This window comes from Aureobasidium subglaciale (genome assembly GCF_000721755.1).
Source record: "Aureobasidium subglaciale EXF-2481 unplaced genomic scaffold scaffold_9, whole genome shotgun sequence".
Lineage (NCBI taxonomy): Eukaryota > Fungi > Ascomycota > Dothideomycetes > Dothideales > Saccotheciaceae > Aureobasidium > Aureobasidium subglaciale.
Window position 1 is genome coordinate 331,176 of NW_013566986.1, and position 20,187 is coordinate 351,362.

At 51.1% G+C, this 20,187-nt stretch overlaps 7 protein-coding genes across 7 annotated transcripts; 3 read left to right on the forward strand and 4 right to left on the reverse strand.

Moving 5' to 3' along the window:
* Nucleotides 1-301: 301 nt before the first annotated feature.
* AUEXF2481DRAFT_29113 (uncharacterized protein) lies at nucleotides 302-2,392 on the reverse strand (the record flags this gene model as incomplete). The annotated part of the gene is made up of 8 exons (XM_013488687.1): nucleotides 302-616; nucleotides 669-761; nucleotides 812-1,157; nucleotides 1,262-1,629; nucleotides 1,738-1,766; nucleotides 1,810-2,025; nucleotides 2,080-2,246; nucleotides 2,295-2,392. The coding sequence occupies 8 exons, from the start codon at nucleotides 2,390-2,392 to the stop codon at nucleotides 302-304; spliced, it is 1,632 nt and encodes a 543-aa protein (XP_013344141.1).
* Nucleotides 2,393-4,003: 1,611 nt separating this feature from the next.
* On the reverse strand, nucleotides 4,004-6,283 carry AUEXF2481DRAFT_39540 (uncharacterized protein). The gene is made up of 2 exons (XM_013488747.1): nucleotides 4,541-6,283; nucleotides 4,004-4,479 (listed from the first exon to the last, which is right to left on the reverse strand). Exons 1-2 carry the CDS (start codon nucleotides 6,102-6,104, stop codon nucleotides 4,157-4,159), a joined length of 1,887 nt encoding a protein of 628 aa, XP_013344201.1. The 5' UTR covers nucleotides 6,105-6,283; the 3' UTR covers nucleotides 4,004-4,156.
* Nucleotides 6,284-6,384: 101 nt separating this feature from the next.
* Nucleotides 6,385-8,049, reverse strand: AUEXF2481DRAFT_39541 (uncharacterized protein). Its single transcript, XM_013488748.1, has 7 exons — nucleotides 7,816-8,049; nucleotides 7,706-7,759; nucleotides 7,528-7,623; nucleotides 7,286-7,465; nucleotides 7,190-7,234; nucleotides 7,034-7,136; nucleotides 6,385-6,980 (listed from the first exon to the last, which is right to left on the reverse strand). Exons 1-7 carry the CDS (start codon nucleotides 7,843-7,845, stop codon nucleotides 6,871-6,873), a joined length of 618 nt encoding a protein of 205 aa, XP_013344202.1. The 5' UTR covers nucleotides 7,846-8,049; the 3' UTR covers nucleotides 6,385-6,870.
* A 545-nt stretch (nucleotides 8,050-8,594) lies between these two features.
* AUEXF2481DRAFT_29116 (uncharacterized protein) lies at nucleotides 8,595-10,645 on the reverse strand (the record flags this gene model as incomplete). Its single annotated transcript, XM_013488688.1, has 2 exons — nucleotides 8,595-9,764; nucleotides 9,818-10,645. 2 exons carry the CDS (start codon nucleotides 10,643-10,645, stop codon nucleotides 8,595-8,597), a joined length of 1,998 nt encoding a protein of 665 aa, XP_013344142.1.
* A 3,947-nt stretch (nucleotides 10,646-14,592) lies between these two features.
* On the forward strand, nucleotides 14,593-15,500 carry AUEXF2481DRAFT_65148 (uncharacterized protein; the record flags this gene model as incomplete). Its single annotated transcript, XM_013488813.1, has 2 exons — nucleotides 14,593-14,676; nucleotides 14,730-15,500. Coding segments are annotated over 2 exons (855 nt in total), but the record flags the coding sequence as incomplete, so codon positions are not given.
* Nucleotides 15,501-16,301: 801 nt separating this feature from the next.
* On the forward strand, nucleotides 16,302-17,772 carry AUEXF2481DRAFT_107809 (uncharacterized protein). Its single transcript, XM_013488884.1, has 2 exons — nucleotides 16,302-17,342; nucleotides 17,412-17,772. Exons 1-2 carry the CDS (start codon nucleotides 16,717-16,719, stop codon nucleotides 17,599-17,601), a joined length of 816 nt encoding a protein of 271 aa, XP_013344338.1. The 5' UTR covers nucleotides 16,302-16,716; the 3' UTR covers nucleotides 17,602-17,772.
* Nucleotides 17,773-18,202: 430 nt separating this feature from the next.
* On the forward strand, nucleotides 18,203-20,182 carry AUEXF2481DRAFT_682989 (uncharacterized protein). Its single transcript, XM_013488885.1, has one exon. It carries the CDS (start codon nucleotides 18,338-18,340, stop codon nucleotides 19,997-19,999), a length of 1,662 nt encoding a protein of 553 aa, XP_013344339.1. The 5' UTR covers nucleotides 18,203-18,337; the 3' UTR covers nucleotides 20,000-20,182.
* Nucleotides 20,183-20,187: the final 5 nt, after the last annotated feature.

Genomic DNA, 20,187 nt, shown 5'->3' on the forward strand with positions numbered 1-20,187 from the left:
GAACGCTGTTTAGAGTAGCCCCATATTCTCCACGGCATTAATCGACTGGCTTGCACGTTCCAGCGTTGAGCGGTCAGTATCATGGCAAAATTTGAGAGCCCGTGATACGGAGTCAAAGTCACATCACACGGTCACACATGAAGTAGTTCGCAATCAAAGGAAACATTGTGTAATTTCTAGAATGTATAAGTCCAACTTTATGGACCTCGCACTCTCAAGGTGCGGTCAAAGTAATGTTGGGCTCGTGTAAGCCTTGTCTGCGTTCAGTATGGATGCGTATCGTCTGATGTTTTGTACAACCTCAAATGGTCTGCTTGGGAGCGACCTCGTGGGTCTCAGGGGCCTCGTCATTGCTGAGCTTCTTCTCGAGATCTTGTCCTCTCTCCATGCGAGAAGTGATCGAGGTCGAGGTACTGGTTTTCCAAGCAGGTGTACCGATGTACTTGATGCCGTTTGGGTCCTCGAACATAGCAGTGACCTCCTCGAGTGGTTTGCCACCCGTCTCAGGAAAACACAGGAATACGTGGATCCACATAGCAACACAGAAGACGCCGAAGATCGTGTAGGTGTGATATCTGATGTTGATGAAGGCTGGAGGAACGAAGTAACCGAGGGCCTGGTCAAAAGATTAGCTTGTACTTCGCTGTGTTTAGTTCGGAGTTCCATACGAAGTTGAAGGCCCAGTTAGCCGAGGTCGCAAGAGCAGTGGCCTTGCCTCTGACACGGTTGGGGAAGATCTCCGAGGGGTAGATCCAGGAGACCTGGAATAAAAGTCAGAATTGGCCACCAAGCGATAATACGAGCTACATACAGGACCCCAAGTAGGTGCGTAGGATGCAACAAAGAGGTAGGAGCAAGCAATGACTGCTTTTGAAGCTGCGCCAGTGACTTCGGTGGATGCCTCAGGTGTGTTTCCGCCAACACCTCCGGGACCAGGGTAGGTACCGTATACGCCGAGTATGCCGGCATTGGCGAACAGCCATAGGGCCATGAAGGCAGCTCCAACCAAGAGTAAAGGGCGGCGGCCGACGCGGTCCACAAGAAGCAGACCGGGAATCGTCATGACAACGTTGATGACATACTGGATAGATGACGACACCAGAAGGGTATTTCCTGACAAGCCAGCCATGGTAAATATGTACGTGATGTAATACATCCTGTTGTGTAGGTCATTAGTGATCATGTAGCATCGTTAGGATGGACACTGGAAAGAAAGGGGTAGAAATGGGACGAAAATGGGGAAATTCCGCAACCAACTCACATCACGTTCATGCCAGTCAGCTGAGACCAGATCTGCATGAACAGACCAGTAATAGTTCTGTTGAGCATGCGAGGACGGATGAGCTCGAGGTATGAGGCGTTCTTAGCTTCAGACTCGATTCTGATCCACTCCTTGATTTCGTTGAATTCGCGAACAACGAAGGGACTCTCAGGATCACCGTGACCATGCGTAAGTGACAGTACTTCTAGAGTCTCCTCCCAGCGGTCCTTGGACGCCAGCCAGCGGGGAGACTCTGGGAGTAGCATCATGCCGAAGAAAAGCAGGATGGCTGGAATCATCTGAAGGGCCCAAGGAGCGCGGAAAGCGCCAGTACCGTTGATGAAGGAGCATCCGTAAGAGATGTAGAACTAAAACGAGTTCATGAAGTCAGCATTGTTCTTCCATGTTGTAACTCTCAGACCCAGATTTTGACGGGACTCGACACGCCATCTGTTCGGAAAGAGCGATGGACTGACCATGATCATGATGCCTGATAATAAGTTAGCTAAAAAAAAAAGTAAAGAATGAGACTATTGTGGCTTGCGTACCCCAAGTGATGGCCCATTGCTGAGCTCCGACCAATTTGCCTCGCTTGCTGGGAGGTGCGATCTCTGAGATGTAGACAGGAACCTGGGCTGAGCAGATACCGACACAGAATCCATTGATGATACGGCCGACGATGAGCATAGCGATGTTCTGGGAAGCACAAACGATGATGCATCCGATGACCCAGATGACTGCTCCAATCTGGATTGCCGGTTTACCTGTTGACTGTGGTCAGTATTCTCTTGTGATGCGATATGAAGATGATCACTCACGTCCAAGACGATCGGAGAGGTAACCGGAGCAGAGAGCAGCGAGCCAAGAACCACCAGCCATGGATGCAGTGATGCCACCTTGTACGTCGGCTCTAGGACCGATGCACTCTCCTGCATCATTGTATCCCTGCTGGTTGAAGTAACACTTGTATGGCTGAGTTGCAATCCTCGACTAAAATCAGCGACATCTCAGAGATGGTCTGCCTGACACTTACACAGCGGACATCGACGAGATATCAAAACCGAAGAGACCACCTCCTATGATGGCAATTGCAGCAATGAAGTAAACATTGCCGATCTTAGGGAGTCCCATCTTGCCTGTTGCCCTTGATGGTCAGGCAATACCAGGTGTTGGTTGATGGTAGTTGTTGTTGTTGGTGGTGGTTAGGCTGATTAGGGGGACGACAAAGAAGAAAAGGGAGGGCTATGAGAGTGATAGGGGTATCTCAATATATAGAGATTCAAGGCAAGAACAACCCACTCTTTCACTTGCAGGTCGCGAGCACGAAACAGTAAGCCAATTAGGGCAAGTGACAACAATGTTCGTCGCTCGGAGTGACAGCATGCGGTGCGATGCCGTGAGCATACGGATACTCGGAATCCTTCACTCTACTCCTCGTATTGCTATTGGGTGGTTTCACTAACACCATCGTCGCGAGAGGTTGCATCCAAGCGTCGATCACCTTTTGCCAGGTTCTCTCTCCATGGCACAGATGTCTCCATGCCCCACACGCGTCCCCTCCACGCTCCTGTCTCCAGTTCTCCCGACTTTCTCCAGCTCTGCATTCGGCCCTTCTGTGGATAATGCCAGTCTTCGGAAGATTTGATAATATGAAGAGGACTTTGTGATATCCAGCGAAGAGAGTGATGATAGTCTTGTCAGTCCATCAGCCTCATCCAGGTACGTCGTCACGCCGCTGCCGCTGTGAGGCTTTCGGAGCAAACATCCGGAGCAGCCAAGATCTTGCGGTCATGGTAGAGAAGCTTCATGCCTACTTGCAGAGCTTCCTTCGAAGCACCCGACGTTTGCAGAATGATAGAAGACGGTTAAAGTCTCAAGCCAACCACGCGTGAGGCGCTTGTCAGGGCTTTTGGTGGCTTGCGCCGAGCAAGAGATCGCGTCCCGGGTCCCGAAATTCTTCCCAAATGCCAGACAAATGGGCAAACTCTGTTGCTTTGTACATGTACAGTATTTACCATTCGCTTCTTGGAGGAGCTTAATTCCGCCATGTATCTACTCTATGTTAACCACCCCTCATCCTACTCGGACAAGGAGCATCCGAACACCATTTGGGGCAAAGCATTTACTCTAGAGTACTCTTGTTGTCTTGAGTCTCCGTGACCAAGTTGGATACGATCTGCCCTATCTCCTAATTACGATTCTGTGCATCGGAAGAATTCATCCATTTCCTTCCACGGGGCTGCCCCAAAGACCCACCCACATCGTCTCTGTACAATCTCCTGCAAATTCAAGCTCGATTATCTTAACCGAGAACGGGTCACCTCGTGAAGATTCTGCAGCAGTCAGGAGTGTCTTGGGCGGTAACGTCTCTTGGGTCGCCCTGCTTGATTCTCCGATTTGATCCTTGTACTCGCGAGACTGCGATCATCGATTATTGTGTCGTCTGATTTGATTCGAATAACATCTGAGCTGTACACGTACTCGTGAGCTCTCTCGCACATAGAGCTGAACTAGCTATATTTACTGTGTGGTGAAGCGACAGTCTTGGGGTAGGCCGAAAGACAACTCCTACCTGACAGTAACTTGGCTTTACACACAGAAAGACTGATGATCTGCTTGGGTAGAGCATACATATCGTGCAAGTCGAAGTCTGACTCAGAATATACTGGACGTTGACAGACTTGCTGAGGTTGAACACTTCAGCATGTCGACTTGGAGGAAAATCACAGAGCAAAATTTTCGGCCCAAGACAGCGGCAAGCGGTATCATATAGATAGATCATTCGAGTCCCTTGTAGTGTACATCTGATCTACTTACATAGCCCAATAATTGTGCGGAGTTACGCTGGATTCAAAGCCCTGTTCTCCTTTCACACCACCACCCAGCCATACCAATTTACGACAAAGCCACCAACCCCCTCTGTCTCTGTCTCTGTCTAGCTCTGAGTTTAGCCTGTCTCTGCTTCCTGCCTCTCCTGGCTTTAGCAAGGTGGAACCTCGCTGCCCACGTTTTTACGGTCCTATAACCCACTCCACCCCCTATCATCGCCATAAAAACGATAGTTGTTGGTATAGCGATGATCCAGAAGTATACATCCGAGTGTTCTATACCTTGAAAGTGTGTGAAGTTCATGCCGAAATAGCCACAGAGGAAGGTAAGAGGTGCAAAGAAGACTGTAACGATGGCGATGATGGACATTGTGGTGTTTGTACGGGCTCCTAGATAAAAATTAGTACTTTTGCAACTAATGCGGCATACTTTGGTATGAGTACGACGTACCAATAGTGTTGAACATCAGAGATGACAGGTTATTAGCTGATGCATCCATCTGCTCGAGCGATTGGATGATGGTGATACAATGATCGAGTACATCTCCCAGGTACACATGAGCCAAAGGACTCATAACCACAGTCGTGGGTGTTTGCGTGAAGAATCTCTTTGGTTGTGGTCTGCGATGATCACTAACCTTCCGTGATGACGGTTCTGAGGGTAAAAGTGGTCCAGGGAAAGGTTCTGATTTGTGGTCTCGAAGTGAGTTTACCAGGTTGATGATAGGCTTGAAGAGGTTCTGCAGCATGTCAATTTCTTCGGTGAAGATATGCAGAGCTTTTGATGTGCTCATTGATGGGTTGGTGAGGACGTCGATTTGTAGGTCTTTTCGGGCTTTGTTATAGGCTTCTTTGACCGGAATGGCCAAATCGACAATGGCATCGATAATGGCCTGTAGTACCAGGGATGAGTCTGCACTACGGCGCAGCATAGTGGCAGGGCTCTTCAGGCGCTCCAGAATTGGTTCTTCGACGTCAGCACCAGAGTGTTCGAAAAATGAGATGACCGTATTGTCTGACATCAAGAAGATGGCAACTTGCTCAACACTAACAACCAGGTTTTCCTCGAATAGTGCAGAGTGTTTCTCCATGAACAGTGTATGCTCGGGATTTTGCATACTCTCATAGCGATGCAACGTTCTGATGTTTTGCAAAGGTGCACCGTCCGCTGTTGAACTGTGAGCGCGAATCATGTCTCCCATCTTGTCCAGTCCATCCAGTCCATCGTCGTTATAGCGTGGCAAGGTAGATGGCTTTCTCTTCGGCTTTGATTTCTTGAAAGGGTTCTTCCAGAAAGGTACGCGCTCACGCTCCGGATGAGGTATGCGGTCTTCTTCGACCTCATCATAGTGAATCGGTTCTTCATCAGAAGAGCAATCACAGTCATCCGAATCAGAATGGTTGTGTATTCTGACGAGTTTCTGCAACGTCAAAACCACAAAAGCATGGTCAGAGTACCAATCGCATTTTGTTCGCGTACGTGTGTTAATCAAATCCTCGATAGCCAGTCTGTGCAGTCCATAATGCTGACCGAGAATCTTAATGACATCCCAACTCAATCCATTAACCGAAATCCAGCGGCAAGGTAGATGGGGTGGTCGTTTCTCCGACAACACTTCTTCCAGCGAATCGTTGTCGGTTTGTACAGACTCCATGTGCTCAGCACTGAAGTCTGCAACCAGTATATCGCATCGGGCGCGTAGTGCTTCGAGATGCGGACTGACTCTCTCAGCATCAGTATCAATACCAGGTTCAGCACCAGGCTGCCAATTTGGTCGACTTGGTTCATGGTAAGTTTTGACAGTGTTGGATCGTGACAGTCGTCGATGACGAGATGTACCATCATTGGAAAAATATGACGTTGCCGAGGCGACACTTCCGAATCTCTGACGACCGGGTGTGTTGTTCTCTGGACTACGTGGAGTGGTGACCGAGTTCCGTCCTACCGGCCCCTGGTCCTGAAACGCTACTCTGTCTGGCGATTGAAAATCTCGAACTGTGGTGGTGTTGGCCATCTTGGCTTTGGGTGTGAAGAATTAGTCGCGTCGTGTTGTTGTGTTGATCACTGTGATTAGACTATGGTGAGACCATCTGAAGGTCTGATCGTACGGATATAAGATCAATTAACAATCGCGAGATCAAGAATTGATTATTGTATGCGGCTACAAGTATTGCCAAGATATACACAAGAATTGGAGGCAGAAAATAAAGATGCTTGGATGCGGATGCAAGGACGGAGAAGGATTGGTGACATGCAGGAGACCGTTGAAATTGCGGGGCAATTTATGATGAAATCGGGTGAGACATCCTTGGTGGCATTCGTGCGTAAGAGGGGTAATAATTTCGAGAGCTAGAAGATTGGATGTGAGTTCCCCCCCAGGACAATGTGCTAGGACTGTGGTCTGAGATAGAGTGAAGATGTTTGTTGCTGAGACTGCGTCAAAGGGGAACATCAATCTCGCATACCACTCATCATGAGCTAATATGAGAAAGAGTGCTCCCGCACCTGGCAGACTGATCACGAAATCCAACCAGGACTATCGCTTCGTGCTTTTTAGGTAACAATTGTACAAGAAACTTAGTCATGTATTATAGGTATCTGTGCTGTATCGACACCGCAGGCACTGACGGATAAAGCAGTCAGTGCAAAGGGACCGAGACGAAGCCCTCCTGACCATAGAGTGTTAGGTCCCTTTCATATGCAAATAGAAACTCCCAATACATCCCAAGAAAAACGAATGGCGTGAAAAGAAACGAGAAATTAACAATTGTTAAGAGCGTTCAGCAAGCGCAGCCATCGCGCTCGTTGTCGAGGTTGATAGGGATGGTTTCGGGGTAGTCTGCGTTGAAGTCGCCGCTCTCTTCTTGGGCCAACGCGTTACGAGCAATAACTGCACTGTGTTAGCGGTTGTAAGGAGGGAGCATTACATGTAGGATGAATCACCTTCGAAGGCTTGCTCGACGTTGATGGCTTCTTTGGCACTGGTTTCAAAGTACGGGATGCCACCCTTGGACTGGCAGAATGCCATGGCGCGTTTCGATGAAACCTGAACTACGATCAGCCGACGGTCTTTCCTGACCTGGGTTATGTGGTACGAACCATACGCTTGCTCTCCTCAACATCAACCTTGTTGCCGAGCACAACCTGTAAACTGTCAGATTCGTATTCGACGTGTTTCGCGTTGGTGGAACTTACGAAAGGGAAGCTCTCGGGGTCCATGGGACTGGCCTGGATCAGGAACTCGTCTCTCCAGCTGTCAAGGGTGTCGAAACTCTTGGAGTTGTTGACATCGTAGACAAGTACGCAGCAGTCGGCGCCACGATAGAAAGCAACACCAAGCGATTGGAATCTCTCTTGACCAGCAGTATCCCAGAGCTATCAGATGTGTCAGACGAGCTGTGATGAGTGCGCTCGGAGGGGGGAAAAGGTATGCGAACCTGCATGGTGACCAGTCGGTCATCGACCAGGACCTCTTTGGTAAGGAAGTCTGCGCCGATGGTTGCCTTGTAACTGGCACTGAACTTCTTGTTGACCTGAAAGCAGTATATACATCAGTCTCATTATTCCCTGCTCTTCTATCTCTTGCTTAATGTCGTCGATGGAGGGGTAGCGTACGTATTGGTTCATCAAACTGGTCTTGCCGACACCACTATCGCCGAGGATAATAACCTGTTGACTGTCAGATTGTCATGCGACACAGCACTTCAGATTGCTAGAGGACATACCTTCAGAAGGACCTTCTTGCGTGAAGACATGATGTGGGACGGGACGCCTGGCGCGAAAGGTGTATCCTTATCGTCGTGCTTCGGATTGATGCGAGGGCGATGGCGAGTGTTCACAGAGGTGGTAATCAGCAAGCGAACGCGTAATGAAAGGCGGTGAGCGATTCGGCGAGGTGTTGTTGTTTATCTGGATGGTGGTCACGGCGGTCGAGGTCTCAAAGCCTCAATGACGGGATGCCGCACGGGACCAAGCCTTGCTATCTCGCTTTGTCATTTAGGCCACCCTGTCTGGAAATGCTACCTCGGTTCACACCTGATCTCTGAGCTTCGGGCTACTCGTCGTTAAATCATATTTTCTGCATAAGTCAACTGATCTAGGAAAGTCATGATACCAAATTCCAGCTCGTCAAGGCCTCAAATTGTAGCATGTTGTGCGAAATCGACGACTTGGACAAAGCTTCGCGAGGCAAGCGCAAGCTCATGTCGTGTCCTGACTTCGCTGGTCACAGTAAGGGTGAAATTTATCGGATGTAAAGTAAGTAGCATTTGATGAGTGTATGCGTATGCGTGCTGTAGCATGTAGACTAGTAAAGCAAAATGAGAGACGACCAGCTCAGAAAAACATGTCAAAAGGAACGCTCGCTTGCCCAAGAGATCTTGCGGATGGATGATGAAAAACAAAACTCCCCCGGCCCACATGTACTCCAAAATGCCCATGAAGAGTTATGCGACAATAAGAAAAACAACAAAAACATACGAGATAGGTCAGTCGACCAGGTGATTCAGCGCTTTCTCTTCTTGTTCTTGTCAGGAAGGGCAGGGGCAAGGAACTCGCCAGCACCGCCAGCAGCAGTTAGTGGGATAGAGTCATACTCGTCGTAGCCAAGGTCAGACTTCTTGACAGGAACACCCATGTGACGACCGTAGCGGCCTTTGCGACCGTTGCCCTCGTCTTCGCTGACACAGCCTTCGATGCCAATGCCGGCGTCCTTGCAGCGGCCACATGGTCTTTGGCGATCACAGCCCTTCTTGCTCTTGCGGCATCTCTGGCAACGAGGCTTAGTGGACAAGTCTTCTTCGTCAATGCCGAGTTGATGTTGGAAGTTGATGGTCGAAGCAGCCGACGTCTTACGGGACTGCGACGGTAGAGAGGCTGGCGAGATGGGAACCTTTGTCGAAGTCGAGCTTGTGTTCGACTTCGGCTTGGACTTGACCTGACCACTAGGTACACGGCTCTTAGCAGACTTGACAGAGCCGTTGATAGAAGAGACGCTGCCACGGGGCTTGCCATTAGGCATGCCCTTTGCCTTCGACATGGCACGAGCGATATGGACGCCATTCTCATCGTATTCGGGAACATCACTATCTGCTTCGGAGTAGTCGTCGGCACTAGAGTGTATGCTGTCGGTGCTTTGAAGGGTTTCGTCAAGCACACGCTGCTTCTTCCTACGTGGTCCGGCGGCATGCGATGTGGGCTGCCGAAGCCTCGTAGCTTCTTCGTCGACAAGGTCACTGTCCTCATCAACCGAGGAAGCAGCGTCTGCCTTGCCACTTAGGCCATCGTCCATAGTGGATGTCGAGGTGCGACCGTGGGAGGAGAAGTTTGACGCATCGCCAAGGCGCATGAGCTGCAAGGCGACATCCTCGTCAGAAATGACGCTTGCATTGGTGGGCTCTGGCGTAGGCAAGATGGCTCCACCGCCAACCGATGAGCGAGGCCCGAAGGTAGGTACAGCGCGGCCACGGAAGGTTGTGTTGTACGGAGTGCTGTAGTAGCCGCCATTGTAGCTCTGGGGCGATGGGAGAGGCTGCTGGTAGGTGATGTTGCGCCCATTGGGCCAAGAGAATGGAGAGGCAACAATGTCGCCGTTAGGAGCAGGCCGTCTTTGAGGGGAGACAGACGATATTGAGTTGGCGGCCGGCACCTGCGGAGGGACGAAAAGAGGAAGTTCCTGGGACAAGGTTAGACCAAAACATGGGACCAAGGCATTGCCCTAGCGCATACCGAGCTGTCAAACTTAGCCCGCTTCCTTCTACCACCCTCGACGATGTTCTCGACGCTGATCTCGGCACTGGCATGCGGCTCAATCTTGGAGCGACGACTATGGGCACCATCGCTGTCGTAATCAGTATCTCCGGCATACATGTCGTCGTACAAGCTCTCCTTCTCCTTGGGACGGAAGCCACTGCGAGATTGTGGCTTCGATGTGCTGCGATGGCTACGGTTGGACTGAGGGGACAGACTTCGGCCACCAGCAGCGCGCGAAGTCGGTCGAGAGTTGCGCGATGGCGGGCGCATGTCAATAGGAGCAGCCAGCTTTGGCTTGCGAGGCGAAGTCGTGGCCGATCGCGCCTGGCTGGCAGCAGCTGCAACAGCTGGGTCAGGCGCAGTCATACGAACGTAGACGACCATGTTGTGCTCAAAATTCTCAAAGGTTGCAATGAGGATGCGTCCTTCCTTGTCCTGGAAGCTGACACCAGGACCTTCGTACAAGCCGTAGAAATTGCGCACTGTGGTGATGATAGAGTCCGTAGTGTCGTGGGGAGAGATCATGACTCGCATGGGTAGACGAGCGCGGTGCTCGCGGTCCTGGCCCTCGGGCAGAAGAAGTTCAAAAGTGACATGCTTCTGCTGCTTGGCCCTCGAGGGGCGAGGAGGCTCGGTGTATGTGCTTGTGGGGGCATCAGCTGCACCGTCATACATGCGGTCCTGATACTGCATCGTCTGCGACGGTAACGAGTGCCGAGTCGAGTGCTGACGGCTCGATGGCCTGCCCTCGCTGGCGCCGCTAGCCCGAGGTGCTTCTCTCGCCAAGAGGTCACCAACATCCATGATTGATGCTTCTGGTGCTTTCTGGGGGCTATCTGGTTGTAGAAGAAGCTCTTGCTGGTGCTGGGAGAGGTATACGACGAGGAATCAGAGGTTGGTGGTGGTGACGTTGTCGTCGGCGCAATGGGAGCGGGATGTCGTCGAGTAGCTGGAATCGCAGTCTGGTCAGCGCTTGATGTCTAGAGTGGCTTTCATGATGGATGGAATGGAAGCGGGGGTGCATCAGACAGCAGATAACAGTGATGCGAAGACATTGATGGCGGTTGGGACTGGGCGGGCGCTGGGGAGCCGCCCTAGAGAGTCAACGAACCGATTCGAGCGCTTTCAGCAAGCAACTGCTGTCGCTGCTATTCAAGCGCAGGTCAAGGGACACAGTCGATTTGCTATGCTTATCTTGGAGACAAGACAGGTTTGGGCTGTATCCTCGCTCGAGCGCTCAGCCAACGGGTGGTGGGCCGTGGGCGGTGGTGAAGAGTCGGGGTTGCAACGAGCAACGGCGGATGACTCGAGAGACAAGAGCGCAACAAGAAGCGGGATGAGAAGGAAAGGATGAGATGAGATGGCCAGAGGCAACGTCTTGGGCAGAAGAAGAAGGTTGTAAGTGGGGGAAGTGGTCTTGGAGTGTGCAGAAGGAAAGCTAACTACTGGGTTGTCCCTCAGCCCAGGCGGAGACTTCGGCCACTAACCACATCACGCCCAATTCATCATGCGGAACACGACCAGTTTCCCTTTTACAATTGACATGGTTGTGGTCGCATTGCTTCCTCTTTGCTATTCCAACTTGAATTATCCAAGAAAATGTCCATTTCGCTGCCCTGGCCCTCTATCATTCCCTACAGCCCGATGACTGCTGCACTTCCACCGTCAGCGCACTATCGACATTGCTTCGTTGAGGAAGTCATATCTTTGTAGTCTCGTCTGCACCTGCTCAGCGTACCTCGATCGACTACATGGCATGCACAATCCTGCCTGTCTATAGGTTGGTTCAAGGCCATGTTCTGTGGGCGGCTTGTGGAAGCCAATGAGGCGTTGCACTTGCCCACGTCTAGTCCCGCTTGTGCCATATAAGAGGCGGTGTCTGACTCTCGGATGGCCAAAACGCCTTGTTATGTCATGTCTGTCGGCCATCTCTTGTCGAACCTGGTGCTTGTGTCCAACAAGGTCACTCAACCTGTGCAACACAAGCGCATACCAGTATCCCCCAAACTCTGTATGCGCAATGCATTCGTACACCGGTCCAATGACCCCAAGGCCCTTTTCATATAGATGCGCATGGCACAAGCATAGCGCTGCAGATCCGCTCGCGCTGCTCCCCTCCCGAGTCCTTGATAATGCACCGTCCATCGCTTCTTCGCAATGCGACCCTCAGGCGCTTATCTGTGCAATCATTCCACTCCATCGCGAACACCGACTTGCTCGATTCTCTTCGTATGCGACACATCCGCCAAGCCATATGGAATGCTTGCAGAAACAATGCTTGGTCCAAGTTGCGATACGATGAAGCTAGCACCTCACCTTCAGCATGGGCCGGTATTAGATTGCCTATAAGGGTGTCCAGGCAGACCGCCTGGGACACATGAGTATGAAACCCCCCTAGCGTGTGCGCATAAAACAGAAACGAGTGACGAGAACAACATTGCGCCTGGCTGGTCATGTCCTGTGCGCTGTTTTTGGGTGCAGGGTGCGCAGGTCATTCACCACGGCTTTATCATGCCGACAATTGCCGTCGGAATGACGAGGCTGATCTGCCCACGGTAGAGGCGTGACTTACGAAAGAGACATCCTTGTCACGTTGAGGCTGGGGTTGACCATGGCTTCCAAGCGTGCAAGTCGTCGAGATCTTGTTGAACGAAGGTCGAGTTCGAAAGGAGGTTGTGAGGTTTACCAGTGGGATCGGGCTTGCTTGCGATCTCTGTTTCAGATGCGCCGGCGCAGTTGTGCCGAGGTCGCAAGCTGTCAAGAAATTCGTCACCACGAGTCGCAGTGCGCGCGAACGTTCTGGCGCTGTTTGGATAGACAGATGAAAGGCGCTTTCTCCTGTTCCATACCCGCCTGCGAGCGCTACACGTAACCATTACATTGTGGGAGGTCAGTCTTGTATGGTTGCGGTCCTTTTAGGAACGGCGAGTCTGAAACTCTGTCTGGCCCTGACATGATGATGTTCACAGACTTCGGTGCACAGCGACAAGTCTGGAAGACGACATGCCAATGTATGGGTATTTGCCAGTCTTCCGTGGACCATTAGGCCACCAAGATGATTTGAGGTGCAAAGAGCCAAATCGATAGGTGCCTATTTCCACGGTCACGTGCTATGGTGAAGAGTCGCGTTCAAAAAAGCTCAAAAGGAGGGACGCGACATTCGAGCGGGATGGTCGGCAAGGATGGTCCAATATATAGCACAAGTATTCAAGCAAATGACAAGAACCGATAGAATACAATTCAATCGGAAATTCGATCGTTTGTGGAGATCCAAGGGGAAGATTGCCGTCTTGTAGGGTTTATGGACGACGTGGAAGAGGCCGCCTTGTTTACATTGGGCAGGGATAGAGTTGACACTAGCGGCTTGGCGAACCTGTTATGCAGCTCTTCTGTTTGTTGATGGAACCGTTTTAGATGTTTTGACATTCGGTTCTGTAGCAATCTTATGTTAGAATCTCCCTCGACCATCGACTACCTTCTTACTCCGCCATGAGCCTGCGTTGAATTGTCGTCTTCTTTTGTCTCCAGCTGTCTCCTCGTCCACACGCGTCTCGACCCCCACGGCCGTCTCGCAGACTTTGAAGATTCGCCGGCGACGCGCTTCTGATCTGTCTCTACACCGCACATTGCTTCCGCCCTGTCCCAACTTGCCCATCATGGACGCAAAAGTAAGTCCAATATTCGGTTTTATGCTCGTCTCCTCACCTTCTCCGTGCATCCTTCTTGAGGAACATCCTTGCCCGACTTTGTTTATTTTGCTGCAACGAATATGCTGCTTTCGCCCTTGCATATTTCCAACACGACCAACACCACCAATCCACACGTGTATCCACATGCTGTTGACCATCACACGAATGCAAAAACTTCTTGCGCCTGCATTCACGAGCTTTTGCGACACCCATGCTGACCATAAATAGCCCCAGAGACCTCTGCGCTCTCTGCGTATTCATGACGAGAACGCTCTTCCGTCGCATCCTGTTCCAGTCAAGGGCACACACCAGCGCAACAAGTCGTCAACCACTCTTCCAACCTTGATGCAGACCGGTGCAGTACGCCCTGGTGCCAAGCGTGCTGTCTTCGCCGATGTGAGCAACACCACCAGGACTGCCTCTGTGACAGATGATGTTGTCAAGGCACATGACAATCCCAAGGCAGCTGCCATTTACCTGGAGCCTGCGGTCGCCTCGAACCCTATTCAAAAGCCTCTCGCCGTCAAGAACATCAATGCCGCAACCACTGGACCTACCATTGCTCTTCCCACCATCCGCAAAGTCCAAGGAAAGAAAAGCGCCCCTGTTCTCAGAGAGTCCGCACTGCCCACACCCAGTACGACCACAGCCGGAGAATCAGACCCATCTATTGAAGTCGCCAGTGACGAAGCCGAAGCGCAACAACAAGTCACTGCTGTCGTCGGTATCGAGAAGGACATCGCTGTTGGACAAGTCCAACTATCACAAGCCCTGGCTCACTCGGCCGAGATCATTGTGGATACTGAGGCGCTGGAGCAATTCGTACCAGACGCCGAGGAGAAGGTTGTCGTGCTGAGTCAGTCATTGATCACTGTCAACGACGACGAGTACGATGAGGAAGATGAAGAAGAAATTTACGAAGGCAGCCAGACTGTAACAAGAGCCGGTGCTACGGACAACACAACTGGCGGTGCAACGGTCGTGCTATGTCCCAAGCACTCTGCCAAGACGCTGAGGGAGATCGAGGAGGCCAGGGAATTCGTCGAGAGCAATCGTACAGCCGAGGACATCGAGGACGATCAATGGGATACCTCGATGGTAGCCGAGTATGGCGACGAGATCTTTGAGTACATGCGCACTCTCGAGGTAAGTTCGCCGAAAAACTGCTTGCCGGATGTCGGATTGCTAACACAGAGCAGGAACGTATGCGCCCGAATGCACACTACATGGATTACCAGAACGAATGCCAATGGTCCATGCGCGCCGTCCTGATGGACTGGTTGATCCAGGTTCACACACGCTTCACCCTCCTGCCCGAGACTCTCTTTCTGGCAGTCAACTACATCGATCGCTTCCTTTCCTGCAAGGTCATCTCGCTCGGAAAACTGCAGCTCGTCGGTGCCACTGCCATCTTCCTTGCTGCAAAGTACGAGGAAGTCAACTGTCCTTCGGTCCAAGAGGTTGTCTACATGGTCGACGGCGGTTACAATCAGGAGGAAATCCTCAAGGCCGAGCGTTACATGCTCAGCATGCTCTCATTCGAGCTTGGTTGGCCAGGTCCCATGAGCTTCCTACGCCGCATCAGCAAGGCAGACGACTATGATCTCGAGACCAGAACCTTGGCAAAGTACTTTCTGGAAATTACCATCATGGACGAGCGATTCGTCGGCTGCACTCCCAGCTTCCTGGCTGCAGGAGCCCACTGTTTGGCCCGCCTCATGTTGCGCAAAGGTGACTGGACACAGGCGCATGTCTACTACTCTAACTACACCTACGCACAGATTCGTCAGCTCCTGGCAATCATGGTCGAGTGTTGCGAGGCTCCCGACAGTCATCACAATGCCGTCTTCCACAAGTACCAGGATCGTCGCTTCAAGCGTGCTTCTCTCTTCGTCCAGACCGAGATGAAGAAGGGCTTCAAGCTTCCTGTGTACAAGCATGCCGGCTCTACAGGCTACAAAGGCTGGTGATAAATGCACACCAAGTCTCTGCAAACAACCACTTTTCATCCTTTGGCGTTCCTGGGTTAACACTGGCGTTCGAAACGATACCCTCAAGGCCGCCCCGACTTAATCACCCTGGTGTTTACTGGTCCCTTTTTCTTTGCTCCAAAGCTTACCGAATTCATCCAATTTGGCACAGCGACTCGAGCGCGCTCTCCACTTGCTTCAGTTATATCCACCTTGTTTGCTTCTCGATCTCGAGACCTGCTCGACGGATAGGCGAGTTGTTTTGGAAGGCGGTTCACTACGATGCCACGACGAAATGAGCACTTAATATTCCCATGTATAATTGCACGCCTATCGGCAGCGATTCTACCTTTTTTGTTCTGTTTTTGCTTTCCTTTCTTTGCCTCTCTTCTTCTTGCTTCTTTGGCTGGTTTCTCTTCGTTGTTGATGCATACTGGGAAGATGTTTAGGATGGCAGCCATTGCTCGGAGTCCAGGAAAGTGCATGTGATGGAAAGGACTAGTAGAAGCGAGGCTGCACCTTCATGGTGTTCATAATGGTAGAAGGCAGGCGGATTATGATGTTTCAAGAGAACACTCAGAATGGAATCTGTCTGCCATTATCTTTAATCCTTCGATCGTCATCACATCTTGAACAATGATATCCGAGTGAGGCTACTGCAAAAGGCGAGTCTGTTGCAAGCTCGATGGCTGCCGAAAGCTTTCACGAACAGCCCCGCACCAGACAAGAGAGCCGCCTCACCAAATCTACCCGGCCCCTGTGAACCGAACGGACAAGATCGTCGTCGTGCATCATAATTCTCCGACGGCTTCTATTCTGGCGGTCCCGAAAGATCAATGCTCACCTTCAATTGTCGGACTTTTGTGGAAAGACGTGTCTCACGTCCGCTGTGCTTGGGGGTGCCTCCCTGGTCCGCTCCGCTTTGGGGCTTCAGGACGCTGTGTTCGGTCTCTCGAACAGTTCGGCTCCCCACCTCGACTTCAACACTTCGGCCCTCGTTGTGTCGGGTCTCTGAGTAGAAGGATTGTTACGAGTAGCTGTAGTACTAGAGCTCAACGTAGGTGAACTAGTACTTAACACATGGTAAGTCCACGGTCTGGTTGTTTCCATAACTATCTCATCACATCCACTCTCACCACTTGCTCCAACACCGTTGCACCAACTCTCAGCTGCAAGTCTTATATCGCCTCTCAACCCAAGCAAACACATCGAAAACATGTCTCAAGGAGTTGTTACTGTTCCCACCGCTTCCCTCCACGGAAAGGTTGCTCTGATCACTGGTGCTGGCCGTGGTATCGGTCGTGGCTGTGCCATCGAACTCGGAAGACGTGGTGCCAGCGTCGTTGTCAACTACCAGAGCAGCAAATCCTCCGCCGATGAGGTCGTCAGAGAAATTGAGGCCACTGGCAGCGGTGCAAAAGCCATTGCCATCCAGGCTGATGTCAGCAAGGTCAGCGAGATCGAACGTCTTTTCCAGGAGACCAAGAAGCACTTTGGCAAGATTGATATCGTCATGTCCAACAGTGGTACCGAGAGCTGGGACAAGACTGAGGAGATCACTGAGGAGAAGTACGACCACGTCTTTAACCTGAACGCTCGTGCCCAGTTCTTCGTTGGACAGGCTGCCTGGAAGCACCTCGAGGATAACGGTCGTCTCATCCTCATGTCATCTATCGCTGCTGGTCTTCTTGGTGTCCGCGACCACGCCCTTTACAACGCCTCCAAGATGGCTGTTATTGGTATGATCAAGGCATTCGCTACCGACTTTGGTAAGCGTGGTATCACCGTCAACGGTGTCGCTCCCGGTGGTATCAAGTCTGACATGTTCACCTCTAACGCCTGGTAAGTTTCAAATCTTTCTTCGACATGATCTCAAACTCTTTCTTTTTGCACTCGCTGACACCCGAATGGGCATTATATTCCTGGTGGAACCCCCGAATGGCCTGCTGAGAAGATTGAGAACCTCATGGCCGAGCACTGCCCTCTCGGAAGATGTGCGGTTCCCGAAGACGTCGCTCGCGTCGTGGCTTTCCTTGCCAGCGGCGACGGCAGCTGGGTCAACGGACAGGTCCTCACTATCTCTGGAGGCTCTTCCCAGTAGATCAGGTATTGCATTTAGTATGCATTGATGATGTTGGGAGCGATATGGTTTTATGAGGCGTTGATTCCCCCTTTTTGAGTTGCAGCATGAATGGTACAGGCATCTGGAAACGACGATAGACAACAAAAGTCACGGTAGCTATGCACAGATAATAAAACTGAAGACTTCTACCTACCCAGAGATACCAATATGAAGAGTTTGTGACCGGTTGATGTGCCTTTCGGAGAGCCCATCTAGCGACTCTCCTGGGCGTGCCTACTATTTTAAAAATGATTGTGCCTTTCGACAGCAGTGTTCTGTTGAGAAGACAGCGTTCGAGATGGAGCCATCAATCTGGCTCTCATGAACTTGGTCTTCATGAACGTGGTCCTCGACTCTCACTCGTAAGTATCCGATGCAATCGACTATGAAAATGCACAATCTGTTTTGCAGTTGATGCAGTCGCTTGGTGAGAGAATCAACCATCTTGCATCTTCGTGAATGCTGCTGTGTATTTCAGAAACACCACACATTGCTATCCCTGTATCTGGAATCTACACCAGATCATATATGGTAAGTCATCAGTTCGTATACTCATGTGATTCAAGAATCAAGGTGCGAACCGATCATGAGGAAAGAGAGTGTGGACGTCGTCAAGCCAGGCAGTAGCGAAGCGTCAGGGTCGCTAACTCCAGCAACCCAAAGCTTTACTGCAACCGAAAGCCAAAACACCTAATCACAAACCAAACACACCACCATGGCCCACTTTTCTGACAGTGAGCGCCCAAACAAAAGAGCGCGTCTGAGCGAGTCAACAGCAAGTACAGAGTCACCACCAAAAGACAACCTCAGTTGGGATTGGCCTGCCGACCTTGCTCCATCAACCATTGAAACCATCGAAACCATCAGCCCTCCCCCACTCAAGCGCAGCAATGGCAAAGAGAAGCAACACTCAGAACCCCAAATCATCGCTCAACCTTCGCCCTTCCAACTCACCGAAATCCGCGACCTTCCAGCTTCTGCAAATGTCGACACGGTCACACTTTCGGATATACTCGGCGATCCCATGATCAAAGAGAATTGGCAGTTCAACTTTTTGATTGACATTGACTTTGTCATGAGCCATCTCGATGAAGATGTGAGAGATACAGTGGTTACGAAAATCATTCATGGCTTCCACGACAAGAACAGTCTGTCTCGCATCAATCTCGAGGCTGCAGCTAAAAAGTATCCGAATGTTCAGACGTTGCATACGTGGATACCTGCTTACGGAACGCATCACTCCAAGATGATGGTCTTGATCAGACATGATGATACTGCACAAGTTGTCATTCATACAGCCAACATGATCTCTCAGGACTGGACGAATTTGAGTCAAGCTGTTTGGCGGTCGCCGCTATTACCAATGTCTACTACAGGCGATGAGGCTTTGGATGCCCCTGTAGGCTCTGGCGCTCGGTTCAAGCAGGAGTTGCTTAACTACCTGGAGGCTTACAAGGACAAGTACAGAGATAACACACGTCCTCTGATCAACCAGCTCAAGAAATACGACTTCTCTCCTGTCAAGGCTGCCCTTGTTGCGAGTGTTCCAGGTAAGCAGCAGGTCGGCACTAACACCATCGCAACTAGCCAAAGTCTTTGGGGCTGGCCTGGTCTGGAACGAGTCCTTAAAACAGTTTCGACAACTTCATCAGACCGTAAAGCGCAGATCAACGTCCAGATCTCATCTGTGGGCACTGCACCTGAGAAGTGGTTAGAAGGCTTCTTCGACGTGCTAGGAACAACCACTACTGGACAGCAGGCAAGGAACAAGAAGCCAACAATTCGGGTCATTTTCCCAACAGCCGATGAGATCAGGCGCTCATTGGACGGTTACCAATCCGGGAACTCGATCCACATGAAGTTAGACTCGCAGATGCAAAAACAGCAGTTAAAGTACATGAAGCCCCTTCTATGCAAGTGGGCGGGCGACTTGGACGGCAATTTGGACGACGTTCGTCAAGCAGGTCGCCGCCGTGCTGCACCTCACATCAAGACATTCATCAGGTTTTCCGACGACAGCTGCAAAAACATCGACTGGACACTCGTGACGTCAGCAAACCTGTCAAAACAGGCATGGGGAGAGATGGCAAACAAGCAAGGAGATGTCAATATCAAGAGTTTCGAAATTGGCGTCATTGTCTGCCCACAGTGGCTCGCCCCTGGAGGAGAAAAGGCTGCCATGGTGCCAGTCTTTAAGAGGGACGAAGCAGAGGCAGACGTTGCGGAAGGAGTCGACAGAGTTGTTGGGGTGAGGATGCCGTATGATCTGCCGCTTACCCCCTACAGCAAAGACGAGGAGCCGTGGTGCGCAGAAAGGTCGCATGCTGAGCCTGACTGGAAGGGCATTGTGTGGGAGACGTACAATCCTAGAGCTTGATGTGGTGACTGGTTGGACGACGTCCGCTTTGAACGAAAGATGGCTCTGTAGCTCGACGAATGTGCTCGAAACGGCATGACTGTTGTGGTCAAGGAACAGAAACACGGAAGAAACGAGCGAAACGAGCGAAACAAAAGGTCTCGTGTTATGCAGATTATGATATGATATTGCTTCTCTTTGTTCATGAA

Bases quoted from the DNA above. Each gene is read 5' to 3' on its own strand.
- AUEXF2481DRAFT_39540 (XM_013488747.1), bottom strand. From the start codon at position 6,104: ATGGCCAACACCACCACAGTTCGAGATTTTCAATCGCCAGACAGAGTA. The intron at 4,480-4,540 runs GTACGTCGTACT...ATTTTTATCTAG, and splicing joins TCTGATGTTCAACACTATTG to GAGCCCGTACAAACACCACA.
- AUEXF2481DRAFT_39541 (XM_013488748.1), bottom strand. From the start codon at position 7,845: ATGTCTTCACGCAAGAAGGTCCTTCTGAAG. The intron at 7,624-7,705 runs GTACGCTACCCC...TACTGCTTTCAG, and splicing joins CCAGTTTGATGAACCAATAC to GTCAACAAGAAGTTCAGTGC. The intron at 7,466-7,527 runs GTTCGCATACCT...CACATCTGATAG, and splicing joins ACCGACTGGTCACCATGCAG to CTCTGGGATACTGCTGGTCA.
- AUEXF2481DRAFT_107809 (XM_013488884.1), top strand. From the start codon at position 16,717: ATGTCTCAAGGAGTTGTTACTGTTCCCACCGCTTCCCTCCACGGAAAG. The intron at 17,343-17,411 runs GTAAGTTTCAAA...ACACCCGAATGG, and splicing joins ATGTTCACCTCTAACGCCTG to GCATTATATTCCTGGTGGAA.
- AUEXF2481DRAFT_682989 (XM_013488885.1), top strand. From the start codon at position 18,338: ATGGCCCACTTTTCTGACAGTGAGCGCCCAAACAAAAGAGCGCGTCTG.